Source organism: Suncus etruscus, chromosome 5 (assembly GCF_024139225.1).
Source record: "Suncus etruscus isolate mSunEtr1 chromosome 5, mSunEtr1.pri.cur, whole genome shotgun sequence".
Classification (NCBI taxonomy): Eukaryota; Metazoa; Chordata; class Mammalia; order Eulipotyphla; family Soricidae; genus Suncus; species Suncus etruscus.
In genome coordinates, this window is record NC_064852.1 from 476159 (window position 1) to 502234 (window position 26076).

A 26076-nucleotide genomic window follows, 5' to 3' on the forward strand; every position below is an offset into this window, starting at 1 on the left:
GGGTGTGACTCCAAAACAAAAATAAACACAAGAAATAATCTTTTCTCTTGGATATGGTCATGAAAGTATCGCATACTAATTGCATGTCAAAAATTAGAAGTTTAGGTGGGGGGGGGGATTTGAAGGTCAAATATTAGGGATTAGAAAAAAATGAAAAAAAGATTATTTTTTAATAGATGTATTTACAAAAAAACAAACAAAAACAAAAAACAGCCCTGAGTGATTTAGTCAGTAGGAAACAAGAACTTAAAAAAAACATGCCTTCTTTCTATGCTGTAATTCTACACTTGGGGCTATATCTTGGAAAGATTATGTCAATAAAGATTTATATCCACAAATATGCGCTCCAACCTTATTTTAGAATAACAAAAGTATAGCCCAAACCAAGTGTCCAAAAGAGGGCTTACGAAAGTGAATTATGGTATAACCACAAGACAGACTGTTTTGCATCCATTAGAAATGGCTGTTTTCAAAGAGATTTTTAAGAAACAAGAAAATACCAATGGGTTTCATGCTAAACAGAAAATTAAAAGCTAGATATAAAATTGTACATATACTATATGTTCTCAATCATGTTAAAAAACTAGTTAAAAATAAAACTGGATTTTAAAATGAGAGGAAAGATAATTCTGAAATATTAAAAGCAGTTGTTTCTGTAATGTGGAAATCAGGGGTAAATTACTCCCTTAGTATGTTTTTAATGGGGCCTCTTAAAACTAGAACTCTCTACATTGTCTACAATTTTGTACAATGTGTTTGCTATTTTGATAATCTGGAAAAAACAAATTTTTTGGAAAAATGTTTGATAAAGCTACAACTAGTCTCTGCCTTGGATACTTAAAAACAAAACCCAGGGCCCGGAGAGATAGCACAGCGGTGTTTGCCTTGCAAGCAGCCGATCCAGGACCAAAGGTGGTTGGTTTGAATCCCGTTGTCCCATATGGTACCCTGTGCCTGCCAGGAGCTATTTCTGAGCAGACAGCCAGGAGTAACCCCTGAGCACCGCCGGGTGTAACCAAAAAAAAACAAAACAAAAAAACAAACAAAACAAAACCCAGGGGCTGGGGAGCTGGAGAGATAGCATGAAGGTAGGGCCATTTGCCTTGCATGCAGAAGGACAGTGGTTTGAATCCCGGCATCCCATATGGTCCCCTGAGCCAGCCAGAAGCAATTTCCGAGCACAGAGCCAGGAGCGATTTCTGAGCGCTGCCGGGTGTGAACCAAAACCCAAAAAAAACTAAACCCAAAACACAGTAAAATCTCTCAATCAGTAGCTTCTATCAGAGAAAAAAGGAACAAAATAAAGACTAGATATAGCTGGCTCTGAAATTTTTTTGTTTTGGCCACACCTGGTGACGCTCAGGGGTCACCATATGGGATGCTGGGGGATCGAACTGAGGTCCATCCTGGGTCTGCTGCGTGCAAGGCAAATGCCCTACTGCTGTGCTATCGCTCCGGCCCCGGCTATTCCTAAATTTTTACTTAGAAAACACTAAATGAACTTATTAACAATAAAGACAAGAAGGAACTCTAAAACAATAACATATTAACTGAAATGACTGCATTAGCTGGGTGGTAAATAGATGTTGTCAGATAGTTGTCCTGCAGTATTACCTATATGCTCAGATATGGATTGAAAGGCCATACTAAAATGCCAACAATGCTCATCTCTGGGAGATGAGATTTCTCAAGCTTTCAAAACATCACGCTAAACCTGACTGAGTTAGTAGCATGACACATTTGAAAAGACAGACAGTAATATGCACCAAAGGAAACACTCTAATCTGAAGAGTGAAATGTTAGGCTCAGCGATGAACTGTTTCCAGCAATATCTCTGTCCTTGGGTCATGTCTACAATGCTCCAATCATTCGCCCTCTAAGAGAAACCTGAGATCTGGACCCTGAAGCTGATGCCCAGGCCTCAGAGAAAGGTGTGCCTGGAAGGATGGGGCCCCAGAAGCTTTCCAGCAGGAAACAACGGAAAGGCCAATGATGGAACTTGGAGACGGGATACTCTAGGAGACACACAGGAGTGGTTCAGCTTGCCCAGCTACCCCAAGGCTTGGAAAAAATTAGGCCAGCCTCCGACCCCCTGAGGTAATGCTTGGAGAGGAGAAAAGTTGGGGACTTCCCTAAGGTCTGATGTCCCAAGTGCAGGACAATCTTTTGCTCCCTTGGTGCAGTTCCAGGCATACCCTGTGTGGCTTCTGGGCCACTAGACACATTTCGTTTTTGCAGGATCATCCAGGGTAGAATCTGTCTGTCTATCTTGGAAACACATCCAACAGAGCTTGGGGAATATTCTCACCACACTGCCCAGGGGCTGCTTCCGGTGGTGAATGGGGGAACCACGTGGGGCAGGGGATTGAACCCAGATTCCTCCCTACAGAACCTGCGCTTCAGTCCTGGGTAACTTAAACACATACATTCATAGTTAGACTCATGGAACTAGAAGACTCTATAGATAGGACCAAAATTCTAAAAATCTACATTAGGTGACTGAGCATACAGTGTATGTATTTATATATGTATGTTTATGTATCTATACATATGTGTATATATATATATATATATATATATATAATTTTGTTTTGGGCCACTTCAGCAATACACAGGGGTCATTCCTGTTTCTGTACTCGGGAATCACTCCTGGGGCCATAGAGGTACAGGGATGGAACCCATGTTGGTCAATACCAGGCAAGCACGCTAACTTTTGTACTACTGCTCTGGCCCCACTATATGTTTTTTTTTTTTTGGTTTTTCGGGCCACGCCCATTTGATGCTCAGGGGTTACTCCTGGCTAAGTGCTCAGAAATTGCCCCTGGCTTGGGGGGACCATATGGGACGCCGGGGGATCGAGCCTCGGTCCTTCCTTGGCTAGTGCTTGCAAGGCAGGCACCTTACCTCTAGCGCCACCTCGCCGGCCCCCACTATATGTATTTTTATAAGCACATCAAGTGACTACGACGCTGTGGTAGCTTAGATTATTATTTCATAGATACCTGCTTCTTAAAGATTTACCTATCTAGAGAGAAGGAGCTTGGCCCATATGACTTGCTTTGCCAATAGGACATGACATGAGTAAGTGGTCAAAATGTACTCAAGCTGTTGAGCATCTGCTGTTGCCATGAAAAGATGCCCAGGGAAGCCTGTTGTCTCCAGAAGCCTGAGACATACAAAGCGAACCTGAACCCCATCTAAGGCCGAGAGCCAGCCCACTGAGCCTGGCCTAGAACAGATGCCTCCCAGCTGAGAGGCAGAAAGACAGTAACAAGACTGGATATTGTAAACCATTGGGTTTTGAGGGAATGTGTTATAAAACATTGCCATGACCACAGAGGGCTGAGAAAAGTGCAGAGTAACAAGGAAGTCTCCAGGCAGATTTCCCATTCAAGTTCCACCAGACAATCAGTGACCTCACCCTGTCTTCTCTCTCCAGTCCCAGCCTCATCTGGGTTCAAGTCACACACTCCCACTGTCCTGGTCTCCCTATATCAGTCCAGTAGCTCCTGTAGGTCTTGCTCCAGAATCAACACCAATACTCAGCCTGCTAAGGACAACGGCATCTCTTGACTTCCCAGCACCGAGACACCAGCCACATAGCCACAAAGACTAGGTGAGCATTCACTGTCGGCCTTGAAGTATGTGCCTGCACTCAGATCCCAGCACTCGTCAGCAATGATTGCACACGCCCTCTGCGTCTTTGAAGTGTGGTTTCCTCAGAGCCTTCTAGTCACAGGGATAAAGGAAGTGGGGGCACGTGTTCAGCACAGAGACTGGAACAGAGTGTAAAGGCCACCATCACTTTCTCCACCTTCTTCCCAGGGTACAGAACAGATTCTTCCATTGCTGCTCCAAGAGCAAAGAGCAAGGAGAAGGAAGGTCCCAATTTTCCTCATTGCAGACATGTACGAGGGACTCTCTGGGTCATGGTACCTGTTTCTCTATGAGCCTGAGGGTGTCCTCGGAGACCTTGTCCTTTGATTTCTTCAGCTTATTGATCGCATTGGTACGAACCTTCCGCAGGGAGTCTTTGGCCTTGTTGGTACTCTGCTTGGCCAGTTTCACCATCATTTCCCTGTGCTCTCGTGTCACCCTGATGAGAGACAAAAGAACAAAGAAATTCCCACGACATTATCCTCTATAATTAATAGCTGGTCAATAATTCAGCCATCCTTCCTTCAGGTACCTGTGTGCAATTGAGTTTGCCACCGTCTTTAGACAGTGGTGCTCTCCATGTTCCTGCAACACACTATAGACATGCTCAGGAGAGTCCACTGAAGAATAAAACTGAGAGTCAAGGTAGATGCTCTTGACTCCTGGCCATGCACTCCTTAGATGAAGAACTGACTCCCCCGCCAAAATCACCATCTATGTAAGGGGAATAGGACCCATCTTCAGGGGACACCGTGACAATGGTATGAGATGATGCATTTAAGATGCTTAGCACTGGGGCTGGAGGGATAGTACAGTAGGTAGGGTACTTGCCTTGTACACAGCCTACCCAGGTTTTATCCCCAGCATCCATATAGTCCCCTATGTCCACTAGGAATAATTCCTGAGTATAGATCCAGGAGTAACCCCTGAGAATCACCGGTGTGGCACAAAAAAGATGTTTGGGACAGACCCTGACATCTTGTAAGTGCTCAATAAAGGAAGCCGTTCTCATCTTTTCTTTATCAATCCCAGGAATTCCTTTCTCTCCCACTAAAGCAAGGAAATGGGCAACGATGCCATAAGAAGACAGTGAATGCAGTGAGCGTGAGAGCCCTCTGCCCTGCTCTGAGGGAGTCTGGCTTGGGAGAGACACAAGACATAGTCGCAGAACAGAGGGAGACACACTATGGGAGCGGTAGAGCACAAGGTGCCACTGGAACCAAAGGCAGCTCAGGAAAATCACCAGGTTTTGTTGGAGCATGGGGAGGGGGCAATACGAGAAGACTCTCATGAAGAAATCATGCAGAAGTGTGAGTACTGTTATTAGTCAAGCTGAGTTCACTAAAATTCTGGTTTTATTTCTACAGTAAGAAGCCTTCACCATTACCTCAGAAGCCCCACATAGTGTGTAACTTGGAGTTAGCATTGGGTCAGGAGACAGTACAGTGGGTAAGGTGTTTGCCTTGCAGGCCGCCACCCCTGATTCAATCCCCACCATCACATATGGTCCCCCAATCCCCACAGGTGTGATCCAAAGGGTAGAGCTAAGAATAACTCTTGAACATCATAGGGTATGGCACGCACAAATAAGAAAACAAAAAATTATCTGCTTTAGCAAAATAAAAAATAAAATAAAAACTCAGAGCAGAAAGCCCCAAGAGTGGGTTTCCCTACAAGGCAGAGGTGTTCAAAGTCACTGTGTGCTACATATCATGCTGAGTAGGCACATCCATCAATGGCCTGGCAGTGAGGACTAGGCTCCACCACACAGCAAGAACCAGAAAGGGATTCTATTGTCTAAAGGGGTGACCTGCCAATGGCCTCCCGGAGCACTCTTGGATGAATGGAAGAGGGCAGAGCAAAGCTGCAGGAAGGGAGGACATGTCTGGACAGTTTGGAAGCTTCAGAGACCAGATTTCGTCTGAGAAATTAAGAGGAAAAGAGATCAGGAGGAAGGTGTGGAAGACAAGATTGGAAAGGCTTGTACTGAAAGATCATGAACACCTGGTTGGATGCTTGCCTCATACACGAACAACCTGGCTAGAATCCCTGACCCCAAATAATCCCCCTAGCCCTGCCAGGAGTGATCCTTGAGCTCAGAGCCAGGAGGAAGCCCCGAAGCACCTAGAAGTGGCCCCAAAACAAACATAGGAGTGGCCCACAACAAAAATTAAAAATAAAAACAGGATTGAATGCCACCTAGTTGGTATTTTCTCCCTCCTGGGATGAGAATTTTAAGAAACATGGAGAGTCAGAGGAAGTAGTTGACTGTGCGATGAAAACGCTACCTGGAAGTGAGCAGTGCAGGGGTTTCCCACATCAAACTATCCAGATTGTACCACTGTGAAGTCCACCTGTGCCACGTGAGCACTGACTACCCTCACCCCGTTGTCACAGTGGATGTGAACCATTTCCCATCCCACTGAGAAATCTGAGGCTCCGCTGTTGAGGTCAGCCCTGCAAGAGTGGCAGCCTGCAGCCATTCTGGCCTCTTTCCTCTAGCCCGCCTGGCTGCCCCTCGTCATTGATCTCAAAGACACTAAGGTCTGCTGCCATGATTTCTACTTCCAGGCAGAAAAGCTTTTTCAAGTCAGCGGTCTAAATCTTCGGACGAGAAAGGACAAAACCACCATGTCAGGATTTTAGAAATTTGGATCAGATCTTGTTACTTTTATGGTTTCTAATCCACTGAACAACAACAAAAAAATCATGCTGACATGTTTAGGTCTCTTTTTTGTTCCGCCAAAGCATATGTCAGCATAGGAAAGAAACAGGAAAATTAAAAAATTTGATCCACTGATTCCAAAAACTTAATCCTGCTGAAATATAAGGAGGGGCAGAAAATAACAAGGTCTGAGCCTATAAGAAACTTCTAAAGCTTCTCTAGCAAAAAGCGTTTAAATCTTAGATTACAGATGTAATCTGGATAAGAACCCTACCATTTAGATAAGCTCTAAGAAAAAAAATTTATCTAGCCAACTTTTTTAAGATTTTACCTGAGAAAAAATCCCAAATGACCCACAACATATAAAATAAGACTCAAAAAATTTTACTCGAGAAAACAAAACTACAACATGTCCAATTTGACCTTAATAAAATACACTGTTTATGTTCATGTAAATGTGACATTTTTAACATCCGTTCTCAGAGGTACGTACTTTTAAAATTCATAAAAATCTTTTTAGATGCAAGATGCAAACACAGGGGCTGAAGAGATAGCAGAGTAGTAGGGTGTTTTCCTTGCAAGCAGTTGATACAGGACGAACTGTGGTTCGAATCCTGGCATCCCATCTGGTCCCCCAAGCCTCTGCCTGGAGCGATTTCTGAGCACAGAGCCAGGAGTAACCCTGGGTAGCTGGGTGTGACCCAAAAACCAAAAAAAAAAAAAAAAAAAAAAGGATGCAAACACAGAGGCAACAACCTAAAAATAATCTAAGGAATAATAAACCTAAAAATAATCTAAGGGCCAGAGTGATAGTACAGCAGGTAGGGTAGGATGGAGTCCATATAGTTCCCAAGCACTGTCAGAAGTAATTACTGAGTGCAGAGCCAGGAGTAACCCCTGAGCATTACCAGGTGTGGCCCAAAATGCCCCCCCCCCCCAAATAAATTGCAAAAAGGAAAAGAGCAGAGTGAGGAAGGCACAGAGTGACAAAGGAAGGTGGAAAGGAAGAAAAGCAGAACATGCTGGTTTGGGTGCTGAGGCAGACAGAAACTTAAAATACAAGACCTTGAGAAAGCACAGTTGCCTTGCAACTGGCCAACCCAGGTTCATTCCCCTGGCACCACAAATGACCCCCCAGGATTGCTAGGCGTGATCCCTGAGCACAGGAGTAAGCCCCTGAGTACAGTTGGACGTGGCCCTCAAACCAAATGAAATACAAGCAAATAAAAGGAAGTCCTTAGGGTCACAGGAAGCCAGTCCAATTTCTCTCATCACAAAGCTGACGAGATCCTGGGGCAAGCTATACAGCCCTGGGTCTCCTAACCTCTAATATAACGGTCAAGGCTGGGGATGGAGCTCAGTGGTAGAGTACTTGCTTTGCATGTGTGAGGCCCTGAGTTTGATCCCCACACCGCCCCTCCTCGAAAATAATAATAAACAAAATAAAAGCATCTTACAGGTGACAGAGAAAAGCAGACAGAACACACTCTAAGAAAGATTACCATAAATGTAGTAGCCTCAAATCAATGATATCACTCGTGAATGTTTTAATCAACTACACTTAATTACTTCCTCATGGAACAATGAGAGCACATCTGTTTTAGAAAAGAAGCATGCTATATTATGGAAATATTTTCATTCCTTTCCAAACCAGTGATTAATGCATCCGATCAGCCCCTTCTCGAACTCTTGGGGGGTCTGTAAGCACACGCTGGTTTGTGTTTTAGGGTTCAGACCCAGTCGGTTGGTGTTGAGGCCTGGCTCTGCTCTTGGCATGCATCTGCTCACCAGGACCAAGTGAGGGGTGCCAGACCCCAAGCAAGGCTGAGGTGCTAGAGAAGGGACAGGCCTGGCTCTGCTCCCCAATGAGTTCTGTGGTGGTGGGGAACAGACTTGTCAACCACAGCTCAGGAAAAGCAGAAGGATGGAGCAGTGGTGGGAGGAGCAGAGAGAAAGCTCAGCTCCTTCTCTCAGGAAGTGTGGAGGATGCAGGATACAAGTTACAGGGGGGAAAAGGGCGCTGCAGGCAGAAGCTCAGTGGGAGCCCAAAGTTAGAGAGCAAAAGACCAGAGAGGTGGGGCCGGAGAGACAGCACAGCAGCAAGGCATTTGCCTTGCATGCAGCCGATCCAGGATGCACGGTAGTTCGAATCCTGGAATCCCATATGGTCGTGGTCGCCACCCCCCCCCCCACCCCCCCCCGCCCAATGCCTGCCAGGAGCGATTTCTGAGCACAGAGGCAGGTATAACCTCTGAGCAGCACCTGATGTGACCCAAAAACAAAACAACAAAACGAAACGAAACAAAAAAAGACCAGAGAGGTACAACAAGATCACTCTGTGCCACAGACCTGGGGTTTCCACATGTTACAGCCACAAAACCCTGGTTTCAAGGAAAATAAGGCAAAGGCACCAGCTACAGAGGACAGATTTCTCAAAAGTGCTTTCTTCATTCTTCATTTTGTAAAACAAAACAAAACAAAAGCAAACAAAAATAATCATGAGGCTGGGGGAAGTAATTTTAGTCCAAGTAGGGAAGGGCAAGAGAAGGGGTTCCCTCTGTTGGGTCCTCCAAGGCCTAGCTCCACCCCCCACTGCTTCCACTCCCTCCCCTCTGATTCTTTCTTTCTACACCCTTTTCTACCTGCCTAAGAAACCAGGACCCAGGTAGTCAGAACGTCCTGTCTTGATTTTCTCATTTAAAAAGAGAACATGTGGGACATGCACACACACACACACACACACACACACACACACACACACACACACACACACACACACACACACACACACAGCACCCACCCTTCAGAGGGACTAGGAGCACTGAAGCTAGTGGGGGCAGAGGAAGGAACAGAGAAGAGAAAAGACAGAACATAAAAAACATGAGTGGGAAACAAATTCAAAACATGATGCAAAAAACCCCAAAAAGGCAAAGAAACAAACAAAAAATCACGTTCATTCTGGCAGCCAGGGTGGCATCCTCAAACAATGAGTTTATTTACCAAAGTCTTTATCGGCAGGGAAGGGAAGAGACAACACACAATCTGTGCTTCAGCGTGCCGACTTTCTGAGACCTACGTCGCCCTTTACCAACTGTGCTTTTCAAACCCTCATGATCCCCACATGAGGTTCTGAACTCCCCTCTTTTCAGCATTCACTTCTTCTACATTTAGGTCATCATTTTCATTCAAAAGCAACTTACTGGGCACCTAGCAGCTGCTAGCCCCTAAGCCAGATGCTGGTGTAGAGCATTCAAAATACAAGCTCACCCATATCCCACAGCTGCCACCATGTAATCAGCCCAGCCCCCAGAGCATTACAACTGATCTGAAGAAAAGTCAAATGGACACCAGTTTGGGGGCTGAAAACTGGGGTCTTCCTGGAGAGGTGTCAGCAGCCATCCTCCATCACTATGCCCTGAACTGGAACTGCTGGAAGCGCCAGCAGTCACATGCACATCCCACAGCTGTGACATGTAAGCAGCCCTGCTCCACAGCTTCACCACTAGCCCCGGAAAGGACGCCAGGGCAAGCCAAAGAGAACTTGCCCGGGGGGGGGGGTGGGTGGGTGGTGGGTGGGGGATGGCCAAGAATCATCAATAGATCCTGGTATCTATCGCTAGTCAATAGAACTTGGAGCTTCTAGGACTGTTTCCACAATTCCATCTTCCACAATACTGACACTGGCAGGACACAGCAAATAAAATGGGAAACCAGCACTGATGCCCACTCAGCCCCAAAAGTGAAAACAGTAATGGAGATGACTCAATTAGCAGCAAATAGTAATTCCTCAGGTCACTTTAAGTACCCCATTGTGAGATAGAGTAATTGTCACAAACTTTCTTTTACTTAACTATATTTTTTATAATTCTACTTATTTTGTTGTAACGAGCAACCTAAAGTCAATTATTATGTGTCTTTGAAGGGGCAGGCTTGAGGAGTGGGATCTGGGACATTGTTAGAATTAGTGTTGTTAACACTGAATGCTGGAAACAACCATATCATGAACATCTTTGCAAACAACAATGCTATTTTTAAAAGTCTAAACCAGGGGTCTCAAACTTGCGGCCCGCAGGCCGTTTGCGGCCCTCAGTACATTTTGTGGCCCTGCCCTAGAGGAATCTTTTTTCGTTTTGTTTTGTTTTAGTTGTTTGGGTCACACCCCCAATGTTCAAGGCTTACTACTGACTTTGCACTCAAGGATCACCCCGACTTTGCCTCCTGAGACCCCCAGGTCAATGGAGTTTGAGACCCCTGGAACACACACATATACCACACAGCTCGGGGCCGGGTATCAGTGTGGTTCACTGCACTCCTGCTGAACCACATCTCTGTGCACTTGCCTTGCAGTTGTGAGGTACCAGGGAATAAAATAAAGCAAGATACTTAAGCTTAGAGTCTGGCACAGAAGGCAACTGTCAAACAGGTACGTGCACAGTCACTCATCAAGTTACGTTCAAAAAGCACAAGGGGCTGGAGTCGGGAGGGTGGTTACTTTTCAGTGGCCAATCTGGGTTTGATTCCCCAAGAGCCCAGACTCTCCTAAGCCTTTCTGTCAGCAGTGATCCCTGTGCACCACCGGGTGTGGGCCAAAATTAAAAATAAACATAATAAATAAATAAATAAAAAGCACAGTCAGATACAGAATTCCATGGAAATGAACAGCAGAGGGAAGTCTGACCAGACTCTCCTCTAAGACTCCAGAGCCAATCATGGAGCTACTGAAGTTACGTGACCCCAGAATTAAGAGAGATGTGGGGGCTGGAGAGATAGCATAGAGGTAAGGTGTTTGCCTTGCATGCAGAAGACGGTGGTTTGAATCCCAGCATCCCATATGGTCTCCCGAGCCTACCAGGAGCGATTTCAGAGTGTAGAGTCAGGAGTAACCCCTGAGCGCTGCCGGTTATGACCCAAAAAAACAAAAAGAGAGAGGAGAGAGAGAGAGAGGAGACAGAGAGGAGACAGAGAGGAGACAGAGAGGAGACAGAGAGAGAGAGAGAGAGAGAGAGAGAGAGAGAGAGAGAGAGAGAGAGAGAGAGAGAGAGAGAGAGAGAGAGAGAGAGAGGAAGGAGAGAGAGAGAGAGAGAGAAAGAGAGAGAGAGAGAGGAAGGAGAGAGAGAGAAAGAGAGAGAGAGAGAGAGAGATGTGGAGGGAAGGCTCCAAGTGTCCCACTCTAGGGAGAATCTGCATAGGAAAAAGGCTTCTTCCCCTGGCTCAGGGAAGAACAGACTCGGCCAGATCTGGAAAGGGAAAGGCTCTTGTGGGAAACACTCTACACGCAGGCCCTTGAGCATGAGGCTGACTGAGTGGGATCACAGTCAAGAATGAACACATGGGGTCGGAGAGACAGCGTGGAGGTAAGGCATTTGCCTTTCATGCAGAAGGTCATTGGTTCGAATCCCGGCATCCCATATGGTCTCCCGAGCCTGCCAGGAGCGATTTCTGAGCGTAGAGCCAGGAGGAAACCCTGAGCACTACCGGATGTGACCCAAAAACAAAAACGAAAAAAAGAATGAACCCATGGCCATGTTCCACACAGGCCCGGGGTGTGACTCACAGACATGGCACATGCCTCGTTCTAAGTCTGGTCCCCAGCATGGCAAGAATATCAAAAACAAGAACACATAAATACATGGATCTATATAAGGCTCTTAAAAATGTGCTGCCTAGGGGCCGGAGCAGCGGCACAAGGGGTAAGGCATTTGCTTTGCCCGCACTAACCTAGGTCGGACCGAGGTTCGATCCCCGGTGTCCCATATGGTCCCCTGAACACCAACAAGCGTAATTCCTGAGTGCAGAGCCAGGAATAAACCCTGCCCTTGCCTCACTGGGTGTGGCACCATAAAAACATAGCACATAGCCTGGAGTAACCCCTGAGTGTCACCAGGTGTGGCCCAAAAACAAAAAAACAAACAAAAATTAAAAGTGCTGCCTATATACAGAGGAACAGCAGTCAGCCTGGAAAGAGAAAATTTGGAGGCTGATTCCCAGCTGATGGAGCACTGAAAACCACTTAAAGAAACCAAAAAAGGGCCGGAGTGGTAGCACAATGATAGAGTGTTTGCCTTGCACGCTGCCAACCGGGGACGGTCCCAGGACTGAGCCTTGGCATCCCATATGATCCTCAAGCCTGTCAGGAACTGAATGCTGCCAGGTATGGCCCAAAAACTAAACCCCCTTCCCCCGCAAAAAAAAAAAAAAAAGAAATCAAGCAGTCAAAAACATCAAAAGACTGCACTAAAATACTGTCTTCTAAGGTACTGAGGACAACAAATACATTGAGCGGATGGTAAGCTCAGTTCCCCTAGGGCTCAGAGGAACAGGTACAGAATTTTGGCAAGAGGGTGGCAGAGTAGGGTGACTATAACTAGGATTCTGGAAAATGACTACTGTGGGGTCAGAGCGATAGTACAGTGGGTAGGACACACGTCCAACCCGGGTTCAATTCCCAGTATCTCATATGGTCCCCTGAACACCAACAAGAGTAATTCCTGAGTGTAGAGCCAGGAATAAACCCTGCCCTTGCCTCCCTGGGGTGGCCCCCAAAAAACAAACAACAGTGGACTAACAGGATGATCTGGAGACAGCTCGTGCTCAAGTGTTCAAGGGCACATCTGAGTTCACATCCCATCATGGCATGGCACCCAAGTACCAACTCTGAGGGCCCCTGACACCGAGGGAGACCTGGTGGTTCCCCAGCACCAGAGGGTCATCAGTTGTCCACCTTCAGGCTCAGCACCAAACCACCTGGTATAGCTGGCCCACTTTCCCCAGAGTAGGCCCCAGTCCCATGACCCCCTCCCTCCCCCTACTCCCAAGTCAATGATGATGCTGTTAAACGAGTATCTCTTGGGGTTGGAGAGAGAGCAAAGCCATAGGGCTTGGGGTTGGAGAGAGAGCAAAGCCATAGGGTGTTTGCTTTGCATGCGGCCCACTGAGAGAGACCCGGTTCAATTCCCGGATCCCATATGGTCTCCCAGCCTGCCAGGGGCGATTTCTGAGTGCAGAGCCAGGAGTAGCTCCTGAGCATCGCTGCCACTACTTGTGGTACCAAAACCAATCAATCAAGAAAAATAGGAAAAAAAGAAACCAACACATATCTCTTATTAGACTTTGGAAGGAAGGGGTTTGGTGCACTTGGTGACACACAGGGCTGGCTCCTGGCTCTGTGCTCAGGGTTCACACCTGGTGAGGCTCAGGGGACCATAGTGATCCCGGGATGAAGCCCAGCCCAAGCATATGCGGGGCAAGAGCCTTTCCCTCTGTCAATCCAGTCCCCCTTGGTGGAATTTTTGTAAATGCCAGCCCTTTCCTTCCCTCTGCAGCTGCTATTGTTCTATTGCCAGCAGTGCTCACACAGACGCTGTCTGGGGTCAGCAACGTTCTGATCGCAGAACTTCTCAGGGGTCATTGTGGTGCTCACCCACAAAGGTGCTCCTGGGTGTCACACCTCTTGGCTACAGGCTTAAGCGTGGAGCTTGGCTACACACTGCAGACCCCACCCTGCAGCCGAGCAGGGCCCCACAGTAGAACTGGGCCGTGCTTGGCTCATGGGAGCAGCTCTAGGGATAGAACTCCTGTCTTCAAACTGGCACGGCAGACTTTTAGACACAGAGCCACCCTCCAAACCTCATCCACCACCACCAACACCCTCACACATCGTTTCTAGGGAACACTTAAATTATCATCAATATCGAAATGCAGCCAAAGAAATGTGCTGAGGTTTGTGGAGACAGCCACCCGCCAACCAGATTAAGCCTGTGACAAAAGTCCACCTAGCAGCCCTTGCAGGCAGCTGGGGTCCAGCCTGCTGCAGCTCCTTGGTAGCTCCTTGGTAGGGCAATGCAGACGCAGACTTTTCCGCTGGAGCCCTCCCAGCAGAAGGCAGAGCCTGGGCTGGGTTAGCAGGTCACACTTTATCTGAACAAACTGCACGAGGCAGATCTTCCGGGCACATCCTGGATGGGGGGCCTTCCTTCGGCATGTTCCATGAACAATGAGCAGAGGGCATGCCCCCATGGGGGACTCACGTGCAGAGAAGCCCACCAAGTGAAGGGAGGCTTCCTATTGTTTCAGCAGGAATGGGACACACGTTCAAAGCTATTCACCAGGTGTGGAGCAGAGGAAGCAAGACACTGTTGCAGCTCTCACAGCAAAAGAAAAACTAGCTTGAGGGACCAGAATGATAGCGCAGTGGCCTTGCACCTGGCTGACCCAGGACGGATCTCGGTTCGATCTGCAGGGTCCCAGATGGTCCCCTGAGCCAGGACTGATTTCTGAGCACAGAGTCAAGAGTAACCCCTGAGCATCACTAGGTATGGCCCAAAACCAAAACAAAAAAACTAGCTGGAGTGCTAGAGCAACAGCACAGCAGGTAGGGCATTTGCCTTGCACGCAGCCAACTCACATTTGATCCCTGGCATCCCATATGGTCCCCAAGCCTGCCAGGAGTAACTTCAGAGCCAGACCCAGGAGTAACCCTGAGTATTGCTGGGTGGCCCATAAAAAAAAAAAAAAAAAAAAAAAAAACTACCGTATTTTCCGGTGTATAAGACAACTTTTGAAACAAAAAAAAGTCAATGGAAAATCGGGGGTCATCTTATACGCCGAGTATATCCCGAAATGTTTTAATATGCCACTAAACGAAAATTGTCTGAATATTGCCACAAAACAAATTTTCCAACTCAATCCTGCACCAATCACTGCAAGGCTACTCGGACCGCCTCTCTTAACTCAGCCAGTCCAAGCAGGCTTTATATGCATGCAAATTAGACAATGTTCTGGACCCGATTCTACACTCTAAAAAGCCTGCTCAGATTGGCCAGAGTCAGAGAGGAAGTCTATTACAGTATAACCTTTGAACCTTTGCTTGTTGTGATTGGCTCACTGTGGTACATACAGTTGCAGCGCAGGAACGTTCTGTCTGATACAGCAAATATAGGCCTAAACCAATGTTTTAACTGCAAAATTAGGGGTCGTCTTATATGCCAAAAAATACGGTAGCTCAAATGGGCCCAAAGTGGCCAGAGGGAGCTTTCAGATGGAGAGGAGACATGCTTTTCTCTTTCCCCCTTTCCTTTCCAGCTTGGTTGTTGCGATCACACTGCACGCTGACTGGTGTAAATCACCCTTTGCTGTGGTATAGGTGTCAGCGATGTGGGGTACCTGGAAAAGAAGCTGTGATTACTCTTCCAAGGCAGGCACTCTGCCACCGAGTCACATCCCAGGACCCTGGCCACGTTGGAGGAGAGCACTCAAGCAGAGCCCAAAAGTCTGGGGAACCCTTCTTGGCCATGCTACCAGTCATGCTGCTCAATACTCAGGCCTGAAGCTGGGGCACTGCTTGAGCCCTGTGGTGACAGGATTACCCTGTTCACCTGTTATTTTTGGGTCACCACAGTACTGCTTGGGGTGCTCAGGGTCTCCAGTGCTGTACTCAGCACTGCTTGGGGACCACCAGGACCATATTCAGTGGAGAAGAGAGCTTTCAGGACTGAACCCAACAATGTTCTCAGAGGACCCTGTGATACTGAGGATAGAATCAAGCATGTCCATGTGCAAGGCCTAAATCATCACCCCTAGCCCTCTGGCTCTTAAAAATGCTTAAAAAGGGGGCTGGAGGGGCTAGAGACATAGCACAGTGGTAAGGCATTTGCCTTGCATGCAGCCAACCCAGGACTGATGGTGGTTCTAATCCTGGCATCCCATATGGTTCGCCGAGTCAACCAGGAGCGATTTCTGAGTGTAGAGCCAGGAGAAATCCCTGAGCGCTGCTGGGTGTGACCCTCTGGGTCAATCAATCAATCGATAAACTTTTTAAAAAATGTTTTAAAAATGCTTTAAAATAAAAGAGAGAGAGACGTGGGAAGATCAGGTTCTGGAATCCTAGCTTTCTTGTTCACCTTCCAGTTTATATCCCAATTCATACCCCAAAGAAACTCTATACACCAGTTTCCATGTTAGGAGAAAGGAGGAAGGGCTGGGCATGTAGCTCAGCGCACACAGCCTATCTCGCGCGCGCACACACACACACACACACACACACATACATATATACATGTATTTATATATGTAATGATCTGGTTTTGATCCTTGGCCCATGAAAGTAAGAAAGATGAAATAAAAAGCAAGAAACATGCCAGAGGACAGAGCAAGAACAAGATGAAAGATAGTGGCCGGGACTGGGCATGCAGCTGGAATCAGTCCCTCTGAGGGTGCAGCGTGGAGTAGCTGTGCTGAGATGCCTGCCCTGACTGGAACACAGGACTCAGACTAGCATGAGATGCAAGAGGTGAGAGGGAGCAGGCCCGGGAGGAGCCGAGCAAGGGAGCCGTTCTTGCTGAGGGAAAGAGGGCAACAGACTAGAAGGAGAGGGACAGACTCCAAATGATCACTCTTATATGTGGGACATAAAGAATGGATACACAGAGGAAATAGAAGCGTAGAAACTGGTTTCCAGGAGGAAGCTCACCACAGGAGAAAACGGGGGGTGGGGGCACGTCCGGGGACTTGAGGGGGCAGGGAAACTGGTGGGATGATGGTGGAGGAAGGTGGACACTGATGCAAGGTGTGGTGTTGAGATTTTTATGTATGAAACCCTACCAATAAGTTCTATAACCACATGCCTTAAAATAAAATATAAATAATAATAGTAATAATACTAAATTTTTTAAAAAAGGGAAAAGATTGGGCTGTAGGAGTCAAAGTGAGAAACAGCTTGGGGGAGAAGGAGCTGTAGCTCCAAGGAATGGCCCATCCAGCTCATCTGATAAGCCACCAGCCCAGCCAGCTCCTTCAGGGGTTTCTGCCCCCTCCCCATCCCAGCTCTGACCTGCAATCAGCAGCAGATAGTGCCCTGTCCTATTGTCTGCTGGGGGGCATTGCCTGAAGCCTGGGGCTCCTGGCCCTGGAGGAAACATCTGTTTATGGAGCCCAGCACATTTCCTATGCTTCAGGGCCGGTGCCCCACTCCCCTCTTCTTCCTCCCCATATCAGCTGTGTGCAAGGCAAGTGTCCTCCTACTGTACTATCTCTCCAGCCCATATACGTGTTTGTGTTTATATGTATATGTATATGTATATGTATGGAGGGAAGGGGAGAGAGAGAACTATCCTTTTCTAATCACTCTTGCACATCTAGTGTTGAGCAAAGGAGAGCTGATTGCACACCTCTACATGGTAGGCTTCTGCCTCTCTCTCTCTCTCTCTCTCTCTCTCTCTCTCTCTCTCTCTCTCTATATATATATATATATATATATATATATATATATTGGTTTTTGGGTCACATCTGGCGGTGCTCAGGGGTTACTCCTGGCTGTCTGCTCAGAAATAGCTCCTGGCAGGCACGGGGGACCCTATGGGACACCGGGATTCGAACCAACCACCTTAGGTCCTGGATCGGCTGCTTGCAAGGCAAATGCCGCTGTGCTATCTCTCCGGGCCCATTCTGCCTCTATATTTTAAAGGTATTTTAATATTCATTACAGGCACAAAATTCCCCTCCCCTCCTTAATTTTTGGTTTTTTTTTTGTTTGTTTGTTTTGGGCCACACCCATTTGATGCTCAGGGGTTACTCCTGGCTAAGCGCTCAGAAATCGCCCCTGGCTTGGGGGGGACCATATGGGACTCGGGGGATCGAACCACGGTCCTTCCTTGGCTAGCGCTTGCAAGGCAGACACCTTACCTCTAGCGCCACCTCTCCGGCCCCCCTAGTTTTTCTTTTTCTTTTTGTTTTTGGATCACACTCAGCGGTGCTCAGGGATCACTCCTAATGGACTCAGGGAGCAATATAGGATGCTGGGAATTGAACCCGGTTGGTGGCGTTCAAGGCAAGCACTCTGTTCACTGTGCTATCGTTCTGGCCCACATCTGTCAACTTGAGAGCTGAGAGACAGCACAGTGGGTAGGGTGCTTGTATTGTATGTGGTCAACCTGGGTTTGATCCCTGGAACTCCTGATGGTTCCCTAAGTCAGCCAGAAATGATCTCTGAGTACAGAGTTGTGGGGGCCTGGGTTCTGAACAAGGAGGAACGCCCTTTTGTAAGGACCACATGGTATAAGCCAGCTGCTAGGTTCCCTCAAACCAATTTCCATTAATACCACCCAAGCTACTTGGCCATACCAGGCAGCCTATCAGGGAAGGACACAAGGGAGCAGTAGTAAGGTCCCCCTAGACAACAACCAATCATTTTAAAGATCATCAAAAAGCTAGAACCTTGCTATATCCCTTCCCTATATAATCCTATCCGTGATCTTGGGCAGGGTTCGTCTCCTTCTAGAGAGGATCTTGACCAGTCAATTTGGGGGCTGTTGGTGGATGAAATAAAGTTTTGTTCACCTTTATTCTAATAGTGTGGTCTCGTCCTTCAACTCTGGACCCTAACAGAGCCAATAGGATTACATCCTGATATAGGTAACACCTCTGGCTGTGGCTCCCAACCAAAAAATATAAAGCTGTCAATAATATCAGCAATAAAAACAGGACACAATCTTTCACTGACACAAGGCACAGTGTAGTGGCTCTAAGTCCAGGCTCTCACGAACACTGCCTTGAGTCTGCACTTATTAAAACTCTGTGGCCCTGTACACAAAGAACCCTGTTGCTGTGTTCCATAAAGAGGAACAGGTTGGTAGGAACACATCAGGAATGGCTGGCAGTCACACAGTCCCTGGAACAGCAGCGGGCACTGAGCGAGTGCCAGTGACCCTTTCATCCATGACTACTGATTGCACTATTGTGCCCGCTATCTGCTGGGCTCTGTTCCAGGGACAAGGAACATCGAAATGAGACAAGTGGCTGAACTTCCTCTTGCTTGCACTCCAGGCAAGAAGAAGACACGCTTGAAATGACACACAGTGCAATGAACAACAGTTCAGGGAGATAAGATTTCTTGCTGTTAGCCCTGATGTAGGGTTTGTTCTATTCGTTCTATTTGCCTAGACACTGGGCCCCAGATCACCTCTTCAGTAGTAAAGACAATGGCACCTCAGATCTGCACAGCTCTTCCGTGCACCAGAATTAAGCTCATATATGTTCTATGATTGAGAAAAGTCAATCTTCACAGCACTACAATAATATTAATCTGCTTTACTCTTAAAAAAAAAAAAGGCGGGGTATGTGTGTGCCAGGGATCAAACCTGGGTCAACTGCATGCAAGGCAAGTGTCCTACCCACTCTACTATCTCTCCAGCTCAACACAAGCTATTATTACAATTAAAAAAATAAAAGCAAGTTGCGGGACTACAGATATCTAAAACTATTTATGTATAATATACATTCTCATCTGTATATGCATCTTTTGTTTGGGTTTGGGGGGCACACCCAGGTGTGGTCATGGCTCATTCCTGGCTCTGTGCTCAGAGAACACTCTGGTGGGGCTCAGGGGACCAATTGGAGTGCTGGGGATGCAAGGTTAGCACTCTACCTGCTGTACTATTTCTTTGGCCTTGTGCATGAAAGATGAATTCATTTTTTAAAATCTGAAAAGTTACCCAGATGTTTTTCTCAGATCTTCTTTTTCTGTAGGATAAAAACTTTTTTTCTGGGGGCCAGGAAGGTGGCGCTAGAGGTAAGGTGTCTGCCTTGCGAGTGCTAGCGTAGGACGGACCGCGGTTCAATCCACCGGAGTCCCATATGGTCCCCCCAAGCCAGGGGCAATTTCTGAGCGCATAGCCAGGAGTAACCCCTGAGCTTCAAACGGGTGTGGCCCAAAAGCCAAAAAAAAAAAAAAAAAAAAACTTTTTTTCTGTAGTATTTATTTACTTTTTTTTTTTTTTTGGACAACACACAACGATGCTCAAACGTTACTCCAGGCTCTACACTCAGAGCTCACTCCTGGCACTGCTGGGGGGTCAAATGGGATATAGGAATCAAACTCGGGTCAGTTCGTGAGGAGCAAGCACCCTAACCATTGTACTATCTGACCCCTTTCTGCAGGATTTAAAAACTTGTAATATGGGCCCTGAGAGACAGCACAGCAGCGTTTGCCTTGCAAGCAGCCAATCCAGGACCAAAGGTGGTTGGTTCGAATCCCGATGTCCCATATGGTCCCCCGTGCCTGCCAGGAGTTATTTCTGAGCAGACAGCCAGGAGTAACCCCTGAGCACTGCTGGGTGTGACCCCCCCAAAATAAATAAATAAATAAAATAAAAACTTGTAATATACATGCATTACTTTTATAATTTCAAAAAGAGTGGTGAAAATCCTATCTTCTGAAAGTCTAGTATTTAGAATATATAAAGAGCTCTTATAACTCCACAATGAAAGAACAAGCCAATTAATAAATGGACCAAAAGGACTAGAGTGATAGCACAGCAGATAGGGCATTTGCCTTGCACACAGCTGACCCAGATTCAATCTCTGAGCCTGCTAAGAGTAATTTTTGAATATAGAGCCAGGATTAAACTGAGTGACACAGGGTGGGATCCAAAAACCAAAAAAATGAGGGGAAGACTTGAGTGGACACTTTCCTAAAGAAGTACATACAAATGGTAAACCTGCAAAGATGCTTCATAACACTGGTCAACAGAGAAATGCAAATTAAAGCAATAATATCCACGAGCATAGTTATAATGGTAATAATAGAAACTAACATATCAAGTGTGGGCTTGGAGATAGAGAAATTAGAAACTTTTTATGATGAGGACTGTTGAATGGCGGGTTGTGCGTTCCACAATCCCCAAAGAGGGAGAGGAATTCCCATGCCCCAGTCCAGGTAGGATAAGAGACGCAGGTCTGGCAGCAATTCTGATGCAGAAAATAATCCACACACATTGGGAAGGTATAGCAGGCCAGAAAACTAACTGCAAGCTATTCACCCACAAGTCAGTCACTCTAGTACGTGGTACCACCACAAGCCAAGATGTCAGCTGCCCCTCCAAGCAACCTGAATAGCCTTTATTGGGATAAACAAAACCCACCCCCCAAGGGGAAGAAGAAAAGCCAGATGAGAAGGCAATGGGGAATCATCTTTTTAACAGGAAAACCAAAGGAACCAATTGAGAGACATATAATTAGAAGGCAATATGAGGACCAATCTAAAGGCCTCTACCAACATCAGGAACATAAAAGACAATGTTCCTGTGAAAATATACGACTGTCTCAGGAAGTTAGTCACTACATGACACATCAAATTCCACTCAAATATTCAGACCCAGGAGGCAGGGATTTCAGTGGAAGCAGACTGGCCTTGCAAGTGTGGCCTGAGTGCAATTTCCAGCACCACCAGAGACAAAAACAGACCCAAATATATAGTCCCAAGGAAACAGAACATCGTTTAGACAATCTTGTGCAATAATATTCCCAGCAACGCTACTCGTAATAGCAACAGAGGAAACAAGCGGAATGTCCAGTGCAAAAACTGGCGCAGCCCCACCTGGACACTTCCGGGCACTCCAAGGCTGGAGGCCGGGCCCGTGGAAAGGTCAGCCTAAGTGAAAAGGCAGTCACAGAAGACCAGGGCCCGAGATGCCATTCACAGGAAATAGTCCTCACTGGAGAAGCTAAAGAGACAGAAGGTTGATCCATGGGTGCCTGTACTAATTCTGAGGTAGGGGACAAGGTGAGGAGGGGCTAAGAAAGGGGTGGTGGCACAACCCTCAGAACCCATCACAAGCTTTAAGTGGGAGAGCTACTTCTCACTGACGCTGCAGAAGAGGATCACGTGCTGATTTGGTTTTCGGCAGAAGGTGCCTGTCTATCAGGTAGAAAGTGCGAACGCCTCTGTCTGCAGCAGGCACTGGCGCTGTGAATCTGCTTCACAACAGTCAACATTCTAGAGCCTGTCATGGGAAGATTGAGTGAAACTGACTAATTCGATGAGGCCAATCAAGAAAACCTGAACTCCCATTCACTCAATCTCTTTCATTTCACTGCCAGCATTGGGTCCACACAACGGCCTTCCTAAACTTTCCCTCTTGAGACTCCCTTTTGCCCTAGAAACACAACATAGGTGGATGCTGCCAGGAACACCTCGAATTTGTTCCTGGGTTGATTTAAGATTCCTTTTTGGTCATTGCTTGCTCAGAAGCCCTTACTATGGCTTTGTTTGTGATACAAACTCTATGAAGAGCTGTGACTTACTGTTTAAGAAACCTCAGTTCCTCCAGCTATTAGTCTTGGCTCTCCCCAATTCCACAGTGGCTGCCTATCCCTGGTGCTAGTCTACCCTGACTTACCCAACATGCATGGCCTGGAATGACCAGAAACTATCCATGAGAAACTGCACCAGTCCACTGAGGGAAAATGACCATTGGCAAAGAGAAGTGAGACCAGAAGATCTATCACGGGCCTATGTGATTTTAAGCAGAATTCCCCTCTGACTTTCCCTCGCACTCAGGGAGGGACCTTTCACCTTTCTGACCTTTCTTTTTTTTTTCTTTCTGACCTTTCACCCCTGACAACATCCATGGGAAAGCAGAGCCCATGAAAGCTGCTTCCAACGTCACGAGGCCTGGGTTCGGGGCTCTGAAGTAGACAGGAACTGGTCTTGGAAGAGGTACGAACCCAATCGCACTGCACAAGGAGGACAGGACACACACGTCCGGAGGTCTTGTTGGACATAATTCATATTCAAAGAATAAACCATGTGCTCATTAACAACCAAACTACAATGTTCCTGAGCAAGTTAAATTCCAAGATAATTACAACATAATAACTCAACTCCTCCTCCTGCCCTAAAAATCAGGGAAAAGACTAAGAATTTGAGAGAGGTTAATATGAAAGACAGAAAAAAAAAAAAGAGTGATAATAGAGAAGTCTGTAAACAGAAACAAATACCATTGCTTTTATTTTTTTATTTTTATTTTTTTGGTTTTGGGGTCACACCTGGTGATTCTCAGGGCTCACTCCTGGGTCTGTGCTTAGGGACCACTCCTGGAAGGGTTAAGGGGAACATTTGGTGTGCTGAGGATTGAACCTGCATCAGCTGTGTGTAAGGCAAGCACCATACCCACTACCTGCCCACTGCTCTGCCCCACCACCATCACCAATACCAAGGTTTTACTCCCAACTAATCCAATGAAGACTATACATCCCAGAGCTCCTGGCCCAAAAGAAGTAGAGAGTTACAATACTTTAAGATAAAGGAGTTATTTATTATATATGACTTGTTAGGTCTCACGCCATCAATGTCACACATAATAACACTGCAACCTTAAATTAACCCTTACACCTCTATCCTTAAAAGCATAGAAATGATTCCAACTTTACGGGCCCGGAGAGATAGCACAGCGGTGTTTGCCTTGCAAACAGCCGATCCGGGACCAAAGGTGGTTGGTTCGAACCCTGGTGTCCCATATGGTCCCCCGTGCCTGCCAGGAGCTATTTCTGAGCAGATAGCCAGGAGTAACCCCTGAGCACTGCCGGGTGTGGCCCAAAAACAAAAAAAAAAAAAAAAGAAATGATTCCAACTTTACAGAACAAGATGCTAACACTTCAAAAGAATAAGCAACCTGCTTCTTCTACACATACACAGACATACATACACATACTCTATACACATACAGACACACCTATGCACACTTTACAGACATGCAAATACATATACACACTGTACACACACACCTACACTGTAAGATTACACCCAGTTATTAACCCAAAACAAAGGTGGTTCCCCCATCTTCTTATTTCCCATAAATCTCTCTTTTGATATGTAAAAACCCACCTGGATTACTCAACCTTCCTCCTCCCAGGATTGGGAACTGGTTGAATAAAAAAAGAAAAGTTCTGGCTTTTGGCTCTGGCAGACAGAGGGAGGGAGAAGCCAGTAGAAGCCACTGATTCCATTATTCTCTCCTCACTGGGTTGGTTTATGAGTCTTTCACTGCTATCCTGCTTCTTCAGAACTGTCTGTCTGCCTAGTGGTTAGAGATATGGTGCGTGGGGTGATCTCACAAACCATGAGGTTCTATTTTACAATACACCTGCTGGTTCTGTTTCTTAGAAGAACCCTGACTAAAACAAATAGCTTGCAAGATCTAACACTCTTCCTTTCCTCTGACCTTGTCTTCCATTTCTCTCCCCCTGCTTCTCCTCTGTGCCTTGCCTCAGGGCTGGGTGGAGGTAGAGTTCACTCTCCTGTATGCACAGTTCTCTGCTCAAATATCACCCCTCCCTGATATCCACCGTGAATACACTACTTTACCACCGTACCACCCTCACCACCTCTATCCCACGGCCTTACCACCTTCACTGCCTTCTTTTCCCCACCAAGAAAAAAATACAACTCCCTGACACACACACACTGAATGTGATGACTTCATCATGATAACATGCACCTGAACTGGGTTCAGTGTTATAAAGCTCAATGAAATTGATTAGACAGAAAAGAAATCCTCTAATCCATTCTAACTCACACCACAAGCGGCACACAAATTCACCTCCCATTCTTTTTCACATGGAGCTGTATATGAATTTAAAAATAGCACTTGCTGGGGCCGGGCGGTGGTGCTGGAGGTAAGGTGCCTGCCTTGCCTGCGCTAGCCTAGGACGGACCGCGGTTCGATCCCCCGGCGTCCCATATGGTCCCCCAAGAAGCCAGGAGCAACTTCTGAGCGCATAGCCAGGAGTAACCCCTGAGCGTCACAGGGTGTGGCCCAAAAACCAAAAAAAAAAAAAAAAATAGCACTTGCTGCCACTTATAAAAACAAAAATGCTCTCAGAAGTTTGTGTCTATAGACTTTGAAATAGAAAACATTCTGTTTAAAAGCTGTGCGTCTCTACCTCTACTAGGTAAATATACTTGTGCAAATCATTTAACTTCTCTTAGGTTTACTCAGATCAATAAACAAACAAACCAAAAGCCCCATCAGATAATAGAAAAAAATGAGTCCGATTCTATAATGGAGGACTAACATTACAGTTCCACTCAACAGTCACTGCGCTCTGGATCACGACCTCTAGACAATGCGTAAGCAGAGAGGTCAAAGGGAATTCCCTGTGAGTTTGTGGAGTTTGGCCTGAAGACCATCAGAGAGGTCTCTTGGCCAATGGCTGCTTCAGGACTCTCAGAAGCACAGCAGGTTCCAGAAAGCTGCGGAAAATAAACATATGTCTCCATGGAGCACACAGACCATTGTAAGATCCTGGAACACAGACCACAGAACAAACAGACTATAGAGCATGTAGATCATAAAACAGACTGTGGGGCATGCAAATCATGGGGCATGCAGATGATAGTAAGCCATGAGTAAGGAAGGAGGGGGAATCTCTGTGTTTTTGAGTCCAGTGAGGGAGGAGAACAGAGGAAGGAAGCTGATCCAATCCAGACTAAATGATCCTGCTCTCTCACAACCTTTCATGGCTCCTGACTAAGGCAAGGAGGGATATTTTAGAGTCTTGTTCTGGGAAGTCAAGAACAGGAATACAAGCAGTAATAGGGTGTTCCAAATCTTGCTTCGGCCATTTCCCAGCAAACTTCCAGGGTTCACATCAGTCGGCTGCCTCTGAAACAGCATCCTGACCTCATAGCAGTGTCCTGCGAATCCAAGCATTACGCCTGGAGGGTCAGTGAAGAGGACCCAAGGTTTGAGTACATAAGTAGGAAAGGAAGGAGGGAACTATATCAGTGACTTCTGATTAATGGGAATAGTTATGTTTCCTTCAATTGACCAACTTCTCAAATAAAAGAACACTGGCTGCATAGAAAACAGAAGCTCAGATCAGGAAAGCAGCTCAAAGAGCCGGAATGCATAGCATCACAGGAACCAGGCACCAACTCTGACCCTTTGCACTAGTGGATGGGGCCCACGTGCCGTGGG

At 46.6% G+C, this 26076-nt stretch overlaps 1 protein-coding gene across 1 annotated transcript in view; it reads right to left on the bottom strand.

Moving 5' to 3' along the window:
- Positions 1 to 26076, bottom strand: part of MRRF (mitochondrial ribosome recycling factor) — a 62294-nt gene that overhangs the window by 7197 nt on the left and 29021 nt on the right. The window contains exon 5 of the mRNA XM_049773076.1: positions 3937 to 4096. Within this exon, the coding sequence (XP_049629033.1) occupies positions 3937 to 4096 (160 nt within the window). The remainder of the gene's footprint in view (positions 1 to 3936; positions 4097 to 26076) is intronic.